This window comes from Dendronephthya gigantea, unplaced genomic scaffold (assembly GCF_004324835.1).
Source record: "Dendronephthya gigantea isolate DGI-Jeju-01 unplaced genomic scaffold, DenGig_1.0 000052F, whole genome shotgun sequence".
NCBI classification, from domain to species: Eukaryota; Metazoa; Cnidaria; class Anthozoa; order Malacalcyonacea; family Nephtheidae; genus Dendronephthya; species Dendronephthya gigantea.
The window spans coordinates 51366-72203 of NW_021163062.1; the positions used below are offsets into that span (position 1 = coordinate 51366).

Genomic DNA, 20838 nt, shown 5'->3' on the forward strand with positions numbered 1-20838 from the left:
CTACGAATTCGCGTTTGAACGTTGGAGGAAATTGTTTCTCCTTGATCAAAAAACTTTGTAGCTTTTCGACAATAGATTGTCTGCTTTTTAAGATGGTAGGTAACTCGACGGTGAAATGAATGTTGGGGTTAATGCTATCTAGATTTTCAAGGGCACTTTGCACATCTTTGCGCTTCAGAGATGCATTGGAATCGTATCTTCGCCACCTGCAGGCGGGCGTAGGATAGGGTATTAGAGAGTTTATGATTCACTACGTTGCTAGGAAAGAGCGTTAGAAAGACTTGGTGACAAGCGCGGCCAATGCGTCGCGTGTGATTCCGACGCGTACTCTACGATTCTACAACGGAATTTTGTCTATTTTACGTTGTGATCACTACGCTACGAACTTCAATATCGAATATCGTATATTTTTTCATTCAAAACGTGAATATAAGATCTTATCTTTTGTTGTGTAATGAATTTATTCTTTTTATTCTTTTAACTACATTTTCTGTAGTATTCGATCGTTAAATTTAGTAATTTATCAGTAGCGTCCACATTTTTATCCTAGAACTGGAAGATTACAAAAAGCATATCCGAGATTGCATAAATTAATAAACAACGAATTACAACCACAAGCTCATCATTTTCTATTTCTTCTTGGCTGAACCTTTTGTGTTTCCAGTACAGGAGGCACTAGTGCAATTTGGACTGCCGGTTTGTTTCTCGAAAAGTTCAATCACGAAGTTCGTTTAATATAATCGTTTTCCATTTATATTATGCTAGCGCATTGTGTTTGGTAACGTAAGGAACAGAATGGGATTTGGCTTGGGCCGCGTTTTGTTACCAAGCCTCTCTAACGCGTCTTCTCTAGCCGCGTCTTTTAACGCGTCTTCTCTAGCCGCGTCGTGAATCGTAAACTCCGTATTACTGCAAACGATCATTATCTCTGCGATGAAAGCACTATAACACTTCCAGAGACTTCTGGTGCAGTAGAGACAGCCTTCGAATTTAAAGCAATCTTTAAAGACTAATCATGAAGTATATCGTTACTATAAATAAAAATATCCTAAATAAAAATAAGTTGTTGCACAACGTCTGACACCACCGTTTTTTGCAATGTGGATGTTACGTAATATGGTTGAAATTCTTATGCACATAAAGTTGAATATTTTTTGGCTTCAAACACGATTGGAATTCTCCATTATATTTAACAGATCGAGGGTTACATCAATAATTTATAATTTTCCTGTTGCCGTGCATGTTTTGATGTGATATTTTATGAAACTCGCACGTTTCCACTCTATGAAAGCTGCCCATAGTCCTGCACCTAGAACAAGTCAGGGAGATGATCGTTTTCCCCAGGGCACGAAAACTCCAAGATCGTGACGGAGATGATGTTAATCAACCTTCTTTAGAAGAAATGCGGTGCCAATGTCGGGAAAAAAGGTGTGTCTGATCATGGCCGTTGCAATCTAGGATAAGAATCTGAGATATATAGGTTAGTTCACACTTAACCTTGGCAAACCGGTTTTATGTAGATTTACTATACGTTAGGTTTAGATTTACAATACATTTACACAACAACAATTGTCACACAACAAAAAATTAAATTGGACAAATGAAAAAGATTATTTTACACGTAAAAAAATTTTGGGTGGAAAAAAATTGGACGAAAATTCGTCATAAGAAAAAGATTGAGATGAAAAAAAATTGACATGCAAAAAAAATTTGAAAGAAGAAAACATTTAAGAGGAAAAAAAATTTGGACACCTGAAAAAATATTTTGCCACAAGAAAAAAAATTGACATGAAAAAAATTGAGCACAGGAAATAAAATTGAGACGAAAAAAATTGGCAGGGAAGAAAAAAATTGATACGAGGGGTACAATCTCCGGGCAATCTACTCTTACACGGCAAATAAGGCGCAGGTCTCAAACCGTTTAACCAACGCGCTGTAAACACACAAATATTGTTACACAAGAATAAAATTAACACAAAAAGAATTTGGACATATGAAAAAAAATTGGACACGTGAAAAAATTTTGGGTGGAAAAAAATTTGGACAAGAAAAAGGAAAGGAAAAAAATTGGATAGAGGAAAAAATCGAGATGAAAAAAATTTGGACACAGGAAAAAAAAATTGACAAAAAAACTCTACCGTCTATGATTAAGAACATTGGCGACTTTGAATGCGACCATTTTGTCAAAATAACCTGCAAAAAATTGTAACACGAAAAAGGTTTAAAGCAAAAAGTTTGGACACAAGAAAAAATTTTCGCAGGTAAAAATTGAATACAAGAAAAAAAAATTGAAACGAAAATTTTTTTGCTACATTTCGACTATTTTCTGTCAAAATAACCTGGGGTACAATCTCCGAGCAGAATTAGTGCTCGGCAAATCAGGCACAGATGTCAAAATGTCCCAACGGCCCGCTGTAAAGTTTTTATTTTTCACTCTTTTTTCTCTCTTTGTTATTTTTCTATTTTTTTTGGAAATAAATTACAGCGTTTTTCTCCAGCATGCGTAGAACCAAAGTGTACGGCACCTAAAATACAAAAAAAGGTTTTAATAAGGTTTCAATATGCTAGCCAAGTAAACATCAATTTCAAATTTAAAGATTTCATTGGTTAAGAGTACTTCGATTTCAGCATTGAGATCCAGTGCACTAAAAATTACGATTTACCCTGTTTTAAAAACTTCAAGAGTATAATCTTAAATCCATAATCGATCCCGAATATTTATTCTTTAAAAGATATATAAGGAAGGCGAGAAATAGATGAAAAGTTTTATCATTTCGAGTTTTACCCTGAGCAAAGGGGGACGATTGGCTTAGTCAATTGTATTCCGTTCAGTTTAAGTGAGATATTTTATATTTATTACCTGCGAAATGTTTATAATACTGCAAAAGTTTTATTTTTTGTAGACTCTAAATAAAACGAATGCCTTCGTTCCAGCGTTAAAACCTGGTTAGTTATCGTGTTTGAAAAAATCGTCCATTTTGCATCATTTGGTACGTCTGGTGTTCGTAACTTTTTTTCTCAGAATAACCTGCGTAGTACTATAGAAAGGATTAAATTTATAGTTATCCGAATTTAAAGAAGAAACTGCCAGACTTCCTTAATCCCACTCTTTAATTGCGAGTTGTAATTGTACTTTTCCTCATAGCCAATAAAAACTCACTCTAACTAGCCAATCAGCGTTCAAAATACAAAATGTAAATAGCGGAAGTTAAATTATAATAATTCTAAATTTACTATTTTCCAAGTGTTGTTGGGATAAAAATTTAGTAATTATATCCATGCTCAAAAGATTAAAGAAAATATATAATTAATAAACAATAATCGTGCATAGTTTCGAGTGCAATTTGGAAAAAAACATGCACTCCGCACTCGTGAGTTCAAGTCACAAAATTCAACTAAATTTCTAAATAAAACAGTTTCAATTAACGTTTCAACTTTTTACAATAACAATTATAACAGTTCGATGAACGTTTTGTCAGTATCTGAATCACTCTCGATTATGTGGAATCATCGTTTCCTTGATTGTCCGCGTGGTCGTCTCGTCTGTTGGTTTTCACCGAGAGATAAAATAAGGCCTTCGGCTTACGTACTCCCGAAGAAACTTTCTCCTTGAGTTTAAAACATTCGTGGTTTGAAATTCCGAGGCTTGCAATTTAAACCACCTTGTCTGGTCTTCGTTAGCAAAGAAGTTTGTGTTGTATCGCAACGCCATTGTCCGCTTCGACAATGTTAAAGTCGTCCATTTCCATTGGTGATGCTATTGCCTGCCCCGAAGACCAAACTACTGAGTAAGTAACCACTACATTGTTTGCACGAGTACCTCTGGTGTTTTGTAGCCGAGTTTTTCTTTCTCCCAAAGGATTTCTTCTTCCTCTTGCGATCGCCGTCGTGCTTAATTTGGTCTTTTCCCTCGACCACTTTCTCGAAGCAATTTAGCTTTTCACTCTAAAACTTTCTTGGATGTCGTGAAACTCTATCTCGTATTATGGAAAAAGTATATCCCCTTTCTCTGAGATGTCTGTCAAGGGAAGTTATCATTACTTTGAGGCTGTCTGGTTGGTAATCTTCACCCTGTTGATTTTTAACTTCAGCAAATTATTTAAATCGACCGGCTCATATTTTTTTATTTCGTTGGATATTTTTTTTCAAAACCCCGGATTAGTTCCACACTCGTAGGCAAGGTCAGCCTCGTACCCAGGCGCTTTAATAGTAAAAAATAATGTTGCATTCAGTTATTGTATAGAGGTCGGCCAAAATAAACGCGAGCGCGCGGGGAAATGAATTCAACATGGAAACAATCGCATGAATTATACAATATAATACAATACAATATAATTATATACTATAATTACTTGAATTAGATCCAAGTTTTTACTGATACACCGGTTTTTAAAATGTTATAGGTTGATTAATATTGAACATTTCATGTTACAAATCATACTTACTTTTAAAAATCAAGTTGTTGCCATATCGCGTTGAATTCATTATCGGATTATTAAACCTGTAAACAAAGGAATATGAGTTTATTTTTTATTTCATGAACAGAAACCTCTTAATATTTTGTAAATGCGCTCGCTTTTTCTCAATAGTAATATGTAAATACGGCATGCGATTTTAATAATATTCGAGTACTACTAATATAGTCACTCCGACGGAAAATATTTAAATAAAAGTACCTTCAGATGATTCTTCGCCAAAGGAAACGTTCATAATACTTGGCTAGCCCGTCGACAGTCGATCCAGTAAAAAAATTATAATAATGAAAATAAAAACTGCAAAATACAAGCGTTTTCCAGAAATCGGTCACGATTTGCCAGAAATCGGTCATTTTCTGCCAGGCGTTTTCGAGGCTGAGGCAAGGTACTTTTGGCAGTGTTTGCATTTTTAGAACTGTCCTGCAAATCCTGAATTGTAGACTCGGTCGCCAAAGAAAATGTATTTAAGACGCCAGTCATTGTTATTGCTTTTTGTGAGATTGATAATTCAATTTTACTTGTGAAATATTTTGTTTAATTGGCTCTTATGCATGACTGCTTCATTGCTTGACTAACCAATCAGGAGCCCTATCAAAAACGTGTTAAAGAAATCAGCACTGGAATTTCCTATTTTTGGAGCTGGGATTTCCTATTATTGCGTGGCACTGGAATATCCCAAATATTACACTGCTCTAAAACAATCAGAATTGAGAGACTTTTTATGTATATTTTTTACGTATACCGATAGTTAACAAATCAACTTACGTGACCAGTTGACTTTGTAACCATGCAATCGTATTATTTTGTTTGCGTTAATTGCACTCCTATCTTTCTGGGGTGAGTCCGACATTTTCCCTTTCTGATCTAATGCAAATTTTCTCAAAACTGCATCTTACAATTTCCTTCGATATGACACCCTTCGTTGGTTTTTTTTTGTGTAGTGAAAAGAAACTAAAATTTAAACTTATCATGTATGGGATCAGGGGTGTTATAAAAAAATAATAATCATTTTTTTACCTACAATACCCCCAGCAGCGTATTCACATCCTATTTTTTCATCTTCGTAAGCTTGCATTATAAATTTTACCATTTCACCTAAAAAAGGGAGAAAAAACTTTTCATAAGCTATATTAACACTCGATAACTGGGGTGGTCTGATGTTTCGGTCAGTAACCTCATCATAAAGTTGGCATGACATAATATAACCACATTACACTACGTTTTTTCTCCCTCTACATAAGTCCATGCGAAGAGAAGAAAGGATTTTATACCTGATCCTTTAATAACAACTTATAGGGTTGACAGAAAGACTTGAAGAAAATATAATATAAGATACCTAAATTCCAGAGGTCAAATGGTGGTACTCCAGTACCATTCTTCCACGAACATCCAATCTTGTTGGTATAGCTCAGACCACGTCTACAACCATACAATTTCACAGTGCCATCGCTGGTAATACTCTTCTGATGCTATGCTTGTTAGCCAAGCCTACCAATGCTTCGTTGAGTATGAATTGTGTGTCCATATTGAACATTACATCTGCACCTACGACAGCGAGGTTCGTTCATTTGTAAATCTCCAAAAGACGTCATGAAATACTCCTTCTGAAAGACTGTATTTAAAATAAAGAACATTGTCGTTGGTCAAGAAACAAAAGCAACTGAAGTCATTGAAATACAGCAGAGGCTGCAAAAGGCATGTTTAAAAGAGTAAAGTGTCCCTTTCACAATTTTTCGTTTCGAAAGATATTGGAAAAGACATTCAAAAAACGAGAGCAGGCTTTGCCTCATCCTCTTCATCCCATGTTTTTTATAAAGACAACAACCTTTAAAATTGGATCTAATCTCAGGACCGCATCAAAAATCCTAATTGTGGGATAAATATTCATGATATACGTCTTCCTAAAGGATTATTTATACATAATATATATCGCTACAGTATGACCTAAACATAAAATCTGAATATAAAACCCCCAAATTACGCGGTCTAGCTATTGCTCTGTTTGATTTAGCTTTGACTGTCATTGTATGATGGTAAGGAAATTTTCAGGACAACACGTTTTCATTTCAAGTTTTGCGCTTAGAGCACTCGGGCAAAAAATATGAGTCGCAGTGTACTAATACCTTGTATCAAACTTGAGTGATCGCAACCATTCTGTTTTGGCTGCAAATGGTCCTGGGAGGTAATCACATACCACACATTCATTAAAGGACCTATAATATCCTGCAGTGTACTTAGCAGTCCAGAAGTCGAAGGATAACTGTCGACATCCAAGTTCCCAATGTCCAGCTAAATTCCGATAACTTTACCTTGCCACTGATATGTCATCACGATAGCTTAAAACTCGCAGAATTCGATACAAATCAATATCATCATAAAAGTGAGATAAGGTGCTATTAATAAAGTGATATTAATCCGGGTTTTACCCCGAGAAAACAAAAGAGGTCCAATTAGCTTATTTTATTGTTTCATTGTTCTATTGTATTGTTCTCTATAATTTATGAATATATGCAAAAAATTTTTCGTCGCTTTACCTAGCAAACTAAAACTCTTATTCCCCTTATTTTGGGAAAAAATAACTGAAAAAGTAATAAAGCTAACTTGATAAAATTTTCATAGTAGACTTTAAAGACAATTGGGTCGGACGTGAACCTAAAAGTGTTGTATTTCGTTCAACAACAACAACAACAACAATTTATTATACTCAAGAATCGCATACATAATCATTACAAATAAATATTACATAGAAAGAGTACACGCTACCTAAAATAACCATAAGGGCTAGCAGAGTTTGGCAGCTATAATGCACAGTATTACGATTTTAGTGATAGAAATATTTAAATGATAGTCGATACATGATTTCCAAACAGACAAACAAAACAGAACGTTACACAAACAGGACAAAGCACAAAGAAAGAAAACAAAACAAAACAAAAATAAAACACTTGAATAATAAATAACATACTAGTCCTATTCGTAAATAAATAATCTAACTAGTATAATTTTCTAATAGTCTTTTGTATAATCACATTTAATTTTTGTTTTAAATTTCCAGATCGATAGGATTTTAGTATCATCACTAATAGAGTTCCACAATTTTGGTCCCAGAAATCTGATATTAAAAATCCCATAATTTGTTCTAACTTTAGGTAAGGAATAAGATATTTTAGAAGAAAATCGAGTGTTATAATTATGTATCTCGCTCACACGCGTAAAAAATGTGTCAAAAGCAGTTGGCAATAAATTGTTATGAAACTTATACATAAATACTACATTATGAAGGGCGAATAGATCATATAACTTGACTATATTCATTTGTTTAAAAAGTGGACTAGAATGTTCGTCAAAATTTGAAAAAGTCATTATTCGTATAGCCTTCTTTTGAAGAATAAACAAAGGCTGGAGAGTAGTATTATATGCATTACCCCATGAGATTATTCCATAGATTAGGAACGGATAAATCAAAGCATAATATAGTTTAATTAAAATATGCAAGCTTACAAAATATCGAAGTTTGGAAAGTATACCAACATTTCTCTTAACTTTTTTAATAATATTGTTTACTTGATTTTTCCAATTTAAATTGGAATCTATCAAGATTCCCAAATATTTAATAAAATGCTCCCGCTTTAATTTATGATTGAAGATAAATAGTTCGAAATTGGCTGGTAACTTTCGTTGTGGAGGGTGAAAAACAACAAAATTTGACTTTTTAACATTTAATGAAAGCTTGTTTGCGAACCACCAATTATGCACTTTAATCAATTCACTTTTTAAAGTAATTTCAAGAGCTGTTAGGTTTTTGTGCTTATAAAACAAGTTAGCATCATCAGCAAACAAATGAAAATCCAAAAATTCAGAACAGCAATTGAAATAATTGATGTATAATAGGAAGAGTAATGGACTCAGTACAGATCCTTGTGGAACACCACAATCAACGGATTGTACGTCAGATGTAACATCTCCCAAAGAAACAGATTGATATCTATTGCTAAGATAAGAAACAAACCAATCATTTGCTATTCCTCGAATACCATAGTATTCTAATTTTTGAATAAGAATTTCATGATTAACAGTATCGAAAGCCTTACTCAAATCCAAAAAAATACCACACGAAACATCGCGATTATCAATTGCATGTTGGATTTTATCAATAATATTAAGAATTGCATGATCAGTAGAATGTCTTGCACGAAATCCGAACTGCATGTTATCTATAATATTCTCTTTTTCTATGAAAGCAAACAATCTTTTATACATTAATGTTTCTAAAAGTTTATTAAAATTTGAAAGAAGAGATATAGGACGATAATTAGTTATATCAGTTTGTAGGCCTTTTTTAATACAGGAACTACTTTTGCCATTTTAAGACTATTTGGTACTATTCCAGTAGTAAATGTACTATTAAAAATAAGTTCCAACGGCTTTGATAGTACACTCTTAAGAGATTTTAAAACAATCGTTGGTATACTATAAGGGCCAGTAGATTTCTTAATATTTAGTCGTGATATTTCGTGTTCAATCTCTATGGATGTGGTAGGATAAAGATAGAAACTGTTTAATAAGGGTTTAGTTAAATAATCGGATGGACATCTATTCACCTTGGGAATAGCGCATGATAAATTATTTCCAATATTAGCAAAATAATCATTAAAAGCATTTGCAATAGACTTAGGATCACATATTTCAGAATTATTTAAAATTAGTTTAGTTGGCTTGGATACGGTTTGCGGCTTAAGGATTAACAAGTCGTCTTATACCTTTCCATATACGCCTAGAATCGGACATATTAACATTAAAATAATCATTGTAATATTGCCTTTTACTAAGTTTTAATAAATGATTTATTTTATTACGATAAAGCTTAAATTTAGCATAATAATAAGCCGTTTTAGTTTTTAGGTACTTCTTATATATTCTATTCTTTTCCTGTATGGAAGCCCTAATTGCAGGAGTTATCCAAGGCTTATTTTTTATTTTCAATTCTCGTTTAGATAATTTCTTAATAGGAATATGTGAATCGATTATTTCAGAAAGCTAGGTATAAAACAGATCAAACATTTGACTAGTGTTGGAATAACCACTTATCATTTGTTCCCAATCAAAAGATTGAATTTCTGCATTCAAAAGTTGCTCATCAATATGAGAAAAATCTCTCTTATAAATGTTGGTATTTTTTTTATTAATAGAAATTTTAGTAATAATCAAGAAATTAGGCAAATGATCAGTTAAGTCATAAATAATGTTGCCACTTAAGGTGGAGTGATCTAATGAGTTAAAAAATATGTTATTAATAAGCGTACTTGAATGATCGGTAATTCTAGTTGGTTTTAAAATAAATGGTTGAAAACAAAACAGATTGAGAGTGTTAAGGAAATTATCAGTATCATGGTGTGTTTCAAACTTTAAAAGATCCAAATTAAAGTCACCCATCATAATACAATACTTATTTTCTCTATGAATCTTATCTGTAATTTTATTCAAATATTCCATAAAATTTTGAATATTTCCATTAGGGTGTCTATAAATCACACCACACACAATATTAGATTGCAACTCATTATCAATTTCTATCCACAAAGTCTCAAAGTCATTTGTGGTGACACTATCATTAGACCTTATTTTAAATTTTAAATTTTCTTCAATGTAAAAACCCACACCTCCAGCATTAGAATTACTTAGTTGAGACGTAAAGATGTACCCAGGTAGAGTTATGTTAGAGTTAAACTCTTGATTAACTTTAATTTTAATTTCAGTAAGCCCCACAAGAGAAAAAGGAAAGTATAAATCATGTAGCATACTGTGAAAATTATCGAAATTAGCTGCCAAACTTCTAATATTGCAATGTAATACAGAGTAAAAGACGACTGTTTATTTCAGATAGATCGTAGAAGTTTTATCTTTATAGTTTGTAAAATGCTTTATTAGAGGTTCAGTACGTCAGGCTCCGGAGGCTCCGAGGCAAAAATATTTAGAACTAAATAAAACCAATTCCGCCGTTCTAGCGTTAAAACCCAGTTTGTTATCTTTATTACAAAATTTGTCAATTTTAAACCTCTAACCTTTTTATGCAATGTTTATTTCTCTCATCCATTATTTTTATTTATATAAAGAAATGCATCATCCAATTGGACGAAAGTTTTCGAGCACTGCAACATGTCCCACAAATATCACTTTGAAGCTTTTATAGAGTCGACTGCAATCACTGCATGATTTCAATAATCGAAAAACATCATTCGACGTTTAGTGTTTGGGGATTTCTTTTCTTTTGCTGTTTTGAAGGTTTAGCTATAGTGAAGTTTTAAATAAGTCTATATGACTATAACTGCATGCAACGTTATGCAGCAGGTAAACGTTGATTTCATTTCACCCTTACGACTGTGTTTGTTTGCGAAAAATGTGAAGCATCAGCTATTATAGTAAGGAGATGGATCTGGCAAGCTCAGGAAAAAAATTTGCTTCGTTTGAAATGGCAAGAGGTTGCTGCATACAAGTATTTCTAGTAAAACAACTATATCACGAGCTCGAGTCGTATATGAGCTGATAGCCGGCCATATTTGTTTTTAAATATGATTACAAAAGATCGTCCACCACATCTAATAATTCAACTGTGATTTATTTATTCCTAATTTTGATTAAACATTAACATCTATGTATACACGGAAGTGAATAAAAAATACATACTGTATAAAAGTAGTAATATTACGTGAAATCAATAATCTAAGTATGTACTTTATGTGAGTGCATATAGATAATTAAATTTAGGGACAAATGTTTATGATGTGCATAAAATCGCAATACATTTTCATAGGCCTTATTTCAAAAAGTATGTTTACTCGTTGCCTGCATAATAATGTTCCATGGCAGGATATGTCGTGTAGACGGGAGAAGTGACAGTCTCTGGCATTGATTGCAATTCTGTCTCAAATTGCGAATGATGTTTCTCACCATACATTTCTGAACACATGCTAATAAAAAAAATATTAAATTGAGTTAATTTTCGCTACCTATATGCATTCATAAGTATTATTCAATGAGGTATGCAAAATTAATCTTCATTGCTCAATTGTTTTACGTGCGAGATTATGCAGATTTATAACATAGCTATAGCCAGGCTGAACTAACTAGCTATATGGAACACAGAAAAGCCAAGCGAAATGTAACAATTATCATGAATCTAACAACATTCGATAAGATTTGCTTACGATTTTTTATTTCAAATGTGAAAATAATAAAAAGCAAAGCAATTTATTTATGATTTCTCGATCTGGAGGTAGACGTGATAGGCATTGACAGTGGACAGCAAAAATTGAATATTAAATTTTTCATTTCATATGACTTTTCAAAATTTTAAGGAATTCTATTATCTATATGCCTTTTTCCCCAACTGTAAATTGGAATGAAATGCTTTCGCTCTTTGTGCTACTACTTAGAAGAACAGCAACAATTATCTCCAGGCGCATGATTACTCAGGTTTGTCAAGGTACCTCATGACGTCATGATCTCAGATCGGCTGCCCTTGTATACGTGGCTACCAAACTTAGCTGCAATTGGTTTGCCACAGTTTGAGATATGAGATACGGCGAAGTAGAATAAAAAACCTGTTCTTCATGAACAATTATCGAGGATCAATACAACAACACCTGTTTATTAATTGACATTATAATTCTATAACATTCTCGTGCACAGTGTTATGGTATTTATTTCGAGTGTTGAGAATAATATCGAACAAGTGAGCGCCGCGAACGAGAAATAAATTTCGTATTTCAAAGCATCCATTTATTTTTGTTTTTATTGTATAATATAAATCTGTTAATATATAAAGTTCTTCACCCCAATGCGCGTACACCTGATTCCTGATATAGGTGGATATTAAAAACCGTCCTTGATGAACAATTAACGGGCATCAATAGAATTTTTTTTCAACGACGAAAAGTAAAAATCTCAGTGCAACAAGTGTAAATGTGGCTTACCTAAATCCAGCGATGAGAACCAGAATAATGGCGATCGTAAAACACAGTGTACTCCATAAAATGACTGCGATCGTCAAATTCCTGACGATATTGACATCATCTTTGTCAACCGCAATGGCTACTAAAATGAGTTACGAATTAAAATCTAATCAACTTAAGTTGATTGGCGACACCGGTAAATTATGAGGGGCGTATTTTTACAAGCTAGTTTTAGGATAGGTTTATCATATATGATTTTTGATATTAATGATATATTAAAAAGAATTAACAGCTTCTGATTAGCTAACAGCCACGTTTGAAATCATCATGTTCAAATTGTACATGGCCTCGCAAATGATACGTTGATGAAAGGCGAATTTTACCTTTGATACTTTTGAAATGACGTCATCGTCTCAAAAACAAAAGCGGGTGAATGAATTTGCAATTTTCATTTAAACACGAAAGCAAATGAACGAGTTTTATTATCGTAAACATTCATCTATTAATTTGTATAAGTTTTGCTCATTTCTGAATATTTCAAGGATATTTTTTTGGATATTTCTAACTGAAATTTGTCCTGGATAATTCAAGGACATTTTGTCTTGGATATTTCAAAAGCATTTTATGTCCTGGATATTCTAGGAAATTTTATGTGTATTAAAATTAAGGCTTAAACGTGGGATTTTAGCGATAAATTCTCGCCTTCTGGCAAATTTGCACTAAAGGCATTAGAAATGCATAATTTTGAGACAAATAGAATATTTAACCATATAGCAGAACGTGTTTATGCTTACCAAGACAGCTTCCGTTACTTTTTTCATATCCAGAAAGACAAACACATTCATAACTTGTGTTTGTGTTCATACATAGTGAGTTGTTACCACAATCAGGAGTATGGATACTATTTTGTAAATTGCATTCATCATAATCTGTGAAGAAAAAACAAGGCCGTAAAAAGACTGTACGTATATCTTCTTTAAGGTATAGTGATATGTTATATAATTAAAATAAAATAATCATACGGTAATTAATAAAGACTAGTGTAAAAAATGTTGATGCACACTTCTAAGTTTCCACATTATGAATTATGATTTATTTCTTTTACACCGCTTTCTATTGCCATCCTATGTCTTGTTTCTTCTCGTTTTATTTTGAAACAAGTTTATGAAAAAGCTTTTACAAAAGAGTTCACGAAATGGCAGTTAAATTGCTGACGACTTTAAAAACATTCAACAAAATAAAATACGAAAAGTTATTTTTGGCAAACATATCGATAAACTATATATACAAATACAAAGTTCCCATGCCCTAAGCAACCAGACGTCTGCCAGTAAAAATTTAAAATCCAGAATAAACAAAACGTTTAGTCGTTTAGTTGCTCATGCAATTTTCTCAGTTCACAGATACAAAATACACCGCGTCTCTTTGTCAAATAAGTGTAACCACATGTATATGATGTAAAAATTTTTATCCTCCAATTATTTTAGTAAATAGTAAATAATAGTAAATAATCTATATGTTAGCTATATATAAAACTGCACGTATTATTTCTATGCATGATGGGATGCCACGACGCGTAAATCGATCCTACCATCCAATATGATAATATGTATTTACGTAAGAGATGTCTATACATTAACAACAAAGCTTCGTTTCCTCCTAAGCTCCTAGCTTTTTGTTCGATGAAAATACCGTCGAAATTATACCTGTGCTTAGTTGAATGCTTGTAATGCACAACACAAGTTTATAAATTGCGGATTATATATATTCTTGAGGATTTACTCCATTTTACCCGTCGGGAATAATGTTTTAATCGTCATGCACCCCGAGGTTCGTTGTTTCTACCCATCGTCATCTGGGGGTATTTCCCTTTAAACAAAGCCCACACACCACAGAGAGCAATGTTTGAAATTTTAAAAGCCCCAGGCAAGGGTACTAATTCCGGCCGGGGAATTTAAATGCAAATGCTAAATTGAAGTAATCCGTCATTATGTCATGGACGCTGGACGTGTTTCGCATGCGCGAGTTTAAGACGAGTTGAGACTGGTGACCAGCAAACGTTTGGAAACGTGCTATTAATTGGCTAAAATAAAATATCGGTTTGCGTCAACATAACTGATATTTTGAATTTTTTTACGAAAGAATATTTTTTACTTGGATGATCTTGAAAATTTACCATAAATTGACTCGTAAAATTTATTAAAAGAGAATGTAAATGATGCCTTCGGATAGAAAAACTTTGATGCAAATTGATGGTAAAAATGTACGATTCTAAAAGTGAAAGAACGAAATAAAATTTCACAAGTACAGTACTACACAGTTTTTAGATACTGCATGATAAATCATTTGTTCTTACATGTTTTTGAAACGTAAGATTTTTTATTTTAAAGCATGCACGTATTTTGAAAGTTTCATCACATTCATCAATTTTTATCAATTACGTTAAAATTATTTTGATTATTAAGGTGGCTCCCTACAATTTCTTAAAATATTGAAAACTTGTGGTTTTGATTTAAAATTTTAGCACAAGATTTCTTGCTAAGAAGAAGAAATTCCCCAGATATATTAGATATAACAGTCAGAAATTCCCCATAAGCACGACATCATTACCGTTGTTATGGTAACAATTGCGATTCAATATGGCCGACATTTTACATATTCACGCATTTTACTAGAAAACAAGTTCGGTTACCCCAATTTTTTATTTTATAAAAAGTTTTCTTACAAAAAAATGGAAAATTTGAGCCAGTTAAAAAAAATTCTGTAGAGCCAAAGTTATTAAAAATTAAAAAACGTGATTTTTCGTTAAAAAATTTTTTTGGCTTTGTAGAATTTTTTTTAAACTTACTCAAAATTAACTTTTTTTTTCGTAAGAAAACGTTTTATAAAATAAAAAATTAGGGTAACCGAACTTGTTTTCGAGTAAAATGCGTGAATAAGTAAAATGACGGCCATATTGAATCGCCATTGTTACCATAACAACGGTAATGACGTTATACTCAAAGACAATTTTCGACTGTTAGAATGTTGGTTAAGATATGTGGAAAATTTCATTTCGTTTAGCAAAAAAATTCTGCGAAAAATTTCTATCTAAATCATTATTTTTCAATATTCTTAAAACCGTAGGGAGCCACCTCAAAGCATTTATTTTAAAACTAAATCTGGTTAAAAAAAATTGCAGTATTTAAGAACATTCGTAAAACAGTTGTGACATTATTTGAATTTGTGATCATACATAGTTGAATTCTCTACCAAGAATTCGCTATTATAAAATTTCACTGTTGGAAATATTTATATGTTAATTGCCGTAACTAAGGGGATTTTGCATGCATGAAAATATTCGATAACACGTATATAAATATCTTTGCATGGGAGTTACATACCTTTCACACTGAAAAGGCCTTTTACTTCAGTGCGATCTGTGCTGTTGCTGATTTTGAGATCTGCTCCAAGAAATGTGCCGTTTTGTGTGACATTCATTGAATCAACTAATTGTTGCTTAATATTGTCACCGTTTATTCCTGCGGGATCATTGAATGTTGCAACGTAATCAAAACCAACAGATCCTCGGCTGCAATTGTAAAAAAGAGAAAATTAGACTTATCTAAATATATAATGCAAGATTCGTGACTTTACCGCCAGAAACTTTTGTTCTTTACAAATGGCATTTTGATAGTTTCATCGTGATTAATATATTTTCTATCAGTTCTATATGAGGATTAGATTTGAAACAGTATTTGAAACAGTATTTGAAACAGTATTTTTGCTCGGAAAATGTGTTTGACATTCCAAAGTAGAAATTACGATAACAGAATACAATTATTTTTGTGAATGATCTAGGCAAATTCCACGGAAAATGTCTGTGAATCATATAATAATTATAATTATAGCGGTTCGGATTTCGAGTCGTTCGCTAAGGAGGCTACACCATAGAGCTGATGTGTAAATCGCATTGTTGCAATTCAAAATTCACACTAGTGTAATTTTAATCTCTGAGAGTTACTTAAATCTCTGGGGGTTCATAGTCTCCCGCACAGCGTTTGGCGAGGACTGTGTCAGGGGGATTTTTTATTTGTTCGATACACTGAATAGAGATTCGCAAACACGGCGTCTTCACCAAGCCAATAAAAAATTCTTTCGTCAATATAATTATATTGTATATATTATTTTTAAGTTTAACGCGGTTATCAAAGGCTCATGAGCCTTGCAAACACGATGGCTCAAGACCCGTTTACACTATACTCAGTTTATCGGCACGGCACGGCTAAAAGAGTATACCATTGCCCATTTCATTGTTTCCCGGCCTTTGTATTGTCAGCCTGAGCACTAATGAAATGAAACCACCAAAAAAATTGAGTGAATAGTGTAAACAGGGCTTCCGTCAGTTTCTGTAATGAACGAAAACTAAACAAACCAAAAACGCCTAAAGAGAAGTGTATAAAGAGAGGACTGTAGCTATAGAAGCTTAATTTGGGGGGGGGGGTGTATATTCATATATTCGTCTTATGCCCGACTGATTTCCTTTGTACGCTATTGTTTCTTCGATATGTAAACATGAATGCATGAGAATACAGAGTGTCCCAAAACAGTGGCGGATAAAGTCTGAAAAATATGCCGCTAAACTTTTTTGTAAAAGTAAAATTTTGTAAAAGTATTCTTTACAAATTAATGACCATGCAATAGCGTTGTTATTAAGGGGCTGATTACATGGTATTTTTTCAGCCCGGCAAACAGAAGCCAAAGTATTTTTCAATTAGCTACATGGCAAGTTTCAGCCCGGGCTGCGTTATGACACGTCAGAATTATTTTAAAACCAGGCTGAAATTTCAGCTCGGGCTAAGTTTGTAAAGATAGTAGACTTATTTCGATTCTTTGAGCGCTTTCAAATCCAAAATGACAATAACGTGACCTTTAAGGGACTATGACTACACATAGAAATGAAATAAACAAACGAAAAAGCATTCGCAAGGCGAATTTTTCTGTCCGTGTTTAATTTCATTTACGATTACACAACAAAACTAAGTTTCAGCCTGGGCTGAAGTTTCAGTTTAGGATTTTATAACAACCTCGGACTGAAACTCATACAGTCCAAAAAAGCCCGAAACCATCGAAATCACCCGAAACAATGAAATAGTTAGAGTTTGAATGCTTAAATACATAATACCCACAAATGACCTTTTTATCATGTCCCACTTCTCTGGCAAATTGTACATTTTTGTTTATATAGCATTTTTTTATGATTTGCGTTAAATCCCCGCAGGCAGAAATCCGTAGGTCATTCAAATCTTACACGTGAAATTCAAAGAGGTGATTTCAAAAGTTTTGTGGGTTTTTTTGGGACACCCTGTATATGCACCTGTACAGCTACCACGGCGCTGTATAAGAGTTGAGCAAAATCTCAAAGGCTGTTAAAACTTACAATAGGCGTAAAATGATGCATTTCTGAAAGGTGAAACGTAGCCTCGGTGTTCTCGTGTAGAGGTTCGTAAGCTATAGGAAGACAAAATATGAATTATTATACATAATTATGTATATATATATATTATATATGTTTAAAAATTACACCACGAGCTCGAGTCGTATATCTGATATCCGACGTGGTGCGTAGCACATGAGTTGCGAGTTGGCTATCAACCATGCATATATACGACAAATTTGCACAATTTTTCAGAAGGGACGGGCAATCAGTTCACCAAGACATAATTGACATTCCAGGCAAAAAGCACATAAACGATTCATAAATATTTATCAGGATGACGTTCTTGACGTACCTCTATGAGTAACAGTTCAGTAAATTGAAAGTATTCTAAACTTTGTGTATCATTATAGGCGGGTTTGTAGACGCGATTTATAATAACAAACCGACCTTCGACAGAGGCCTGAATATCTAAGAGGAAGAGAAAGCGTGTAAGTTGTGGTTCAATTGAATTAGTTTATGTGGGGTAGGACAGGACATGTATACTGTAAAATTTTAATTGTGTTAATAACAGAGTCATGCATACTGTATGCGTGTACTAAAATGAATGCGAGATGAGTGAATGGGTTGGCAAACACTGTATTATCATACGAAAGCACGAATAATTAGCTAATGACATTTTTACCCAACCAAATTTCGTGAATAAGGTGAAATTCACACCCTGTATACCACATTCAAATTAGATTGACTGTACCGGAAAAATACAACCACTAGTGTTTGTAACTGATTTGCATGTGCATTCAAATCTTATTTATTACAAATTCATTTCACAAGTTGATTACAACACTCTCTAAACCTAGGGGGTATTGCCGATCAATGTCTAGATACATTATGACAACGAAACGATCTTATATTGGAAAACGAAATTTTAAAATACCTGTATAACGTATTAGTACCTGATGTAAGTATGTATTTTCGGTCTAGTAGAGCTTTATTCATATTTAAGTCGTTCATATTCATGCATTGCACCACTCATCCCATTACCCCAAATATAAAGCGACATGGCATAAATGTTTGTTTCTTTTAAATGTACTAACATTAAAAATCACGATTTATTCTGTTTTAAAGATTTCCAGGGATGCAAAGTCAAACTTAAATTTTTCTGTAATCGATCCTGAAATTTTTTTCTCAGAAAAAGTATATAAAAAACGCAAGAAAAAACTATCGAGCCAATCAAACTTCGTTTAACATCAGACTTTCCGCGTTTGATGTCATTATGAAAAAGGTCTATTAAGGCCTATAAGGTCTATAACGTCTATAAGGTCTATAAGGTCTATATTATATTTTACACCGAGCAAACAAAAAGGAGTCAATTGGCGTATTCCATTGTTTCATTGTTCCATTGTATGGTTCTCTATGATTTATGAATATATGCAAAACGTTTTTCGGGGTAACTATAGTGATTGAAGATTCCTACAAGTCTTTTTTCACTCAGAGCAACTTGGCTTGCAATATGGCATGAAAATATTTTTATATTTTTCAAAATAAGAGAAAAAAAATTAAAGACCACCTTACTAGACCACCCTAAGACAGAATTTTTAGTACACAGCTCTGTCAGATTTTTATCCAATGTTTTCTACCTTTTCCAGTATTTTCGTTAACTTTATGGCTTTTGTTAGTACTTACAGGACTGTTTCGTTTCTGTGCAAATAACTTCGCGTGGTTTATTTATTTTTGCAAAATCATTTAGGTGGTTACAAAATCAACCAATATAATTTTCAAAATTCTCAGTACTTGGTAATAAGTACAATTTCAATGATATAAATTGATAAATTTCTTATTTTGTATCCTGAATGGCGATTCTCTAGTTGTATATAGTAGAGTGTTTTTTATTGGTTATGAGCAAGAGTTTAGTTAGAACTCACAAAATGTGTAATTTGTAGAGGTAATCATGTGATGTCGACTACGATTCGGGATTAATAGTACTCGTGATGATTAACTATTTTTTAGGGGTACTAATTCTGCCCAGATATTTTAATTATACCAGGGCATTGTGTCGCACAATATACAGAACCCAAATTTTTTAAATTCTAAATTTATGAACAGTGTATGTTGGATATTAGACAGTCGATGTTTCTGTTGATTAGGCGCATACGCGAAATATAAACAAGGCTGGTGATCAGCAATGCCCTGATTGGCTAGGCTTGTATTGTATTGAGAACACCGGTGTACATATCTCGTTATAAGATAGAGAAACAATCGACCTAAGTTCAGGCAAGTGCAGGTGGCCAGGGTTGCCAACGATGTTAAGCTACATGCACGCGAAACCTACCAGTACATTCTTCATTGATAATTTGCTGTCGTGGACTGGTACAATGGCAACGGTATGCTCCAGGGAAGTTGACACATTCTTGACCTTGACCTGAACATTTTCGCGATGCTCCAACACATTCGTTTATATCTGGAAAGAAAAATATGGAAAATCCGATAGACCTTTCGGTAATTACGTCACAACATTATCGTTTCACCTTAAGTAAATGAGATGGATTTCTCACGAGCCGCGCAATGATACAAAACATCCTTCTTCAACGCATTGACGAAAAATAATTTTTCATTTTGATAAATAAGTATGGAAGTAAGTTATAACTCGAGAACGAGGCTTGCAGTCTTCGCCCCTGAGCCTCTTTCTCATGTTATGGCTTATTTCTACATTTATTTGTCAAAAAACATTTTTCATGCATTTGTCAAAAAGGATGTTTTGCATCTTTGCACGTGGTTTGGGAGAGTAAAAATTTCATTTAAAGTGGATCTAAATTTAAAACTTTGTGACATAATATCTCCAACTAAAAGTTTGAGCAGCTTCAAAGGAATCCTGGTCCCCCAGTTGTTTCGTAAAAACCGGTTAACGCTGACCTATAGCTGGATTTACTGGAATTAAATTTAACCTGTTTTGGAAACCTCCCGCTGCATCTAAATTGAAGGCGATCCGATGGAT

The 20838-nt window shown here is 33.3% G+C and overlaps 1 protein-coding gene across 1 annotated transcript in view; it reads right to left on the bottom strand.

Annotated features, from left to right (window-relative positions):
* Positions 1–11089: 11089 nt before the first annotated feature.
* Positions 11090–20838, bottom strand: part of LOC114528895 (fibrillin-3-like) — a 38899-nt gene continuing 29150 nt past the window's right edge. Inside the window, exons 17-23 of the mRNA XM_028550620.1 lie at positions 20176–20304; positions 18199–18314; positions 17847–17917; positions 15811–15998; positions 13222–13356; positions 12449–12569; positions 11090–11443 (exon numbers count right to left, since the gene is read on the bottom strand). Coding sequence (XP_028406421.1) covers positions 11308–11443; positions 12449–12569; positions 13222–13356; positions 15811–15998; positions 17847–17917; positions 18199–18314; positions 20176–20304 — 896 coding nt within the window. The 3' untranslated portion in view covers positions 11090–11307. The remainder of the gene's footprint in view (positions 11444–12448; positions 12570–13221; positions 13357–15810; positions 15999–17846; positions 17918–18198; positions 18315–20175; positions 20305–20838) is intronic.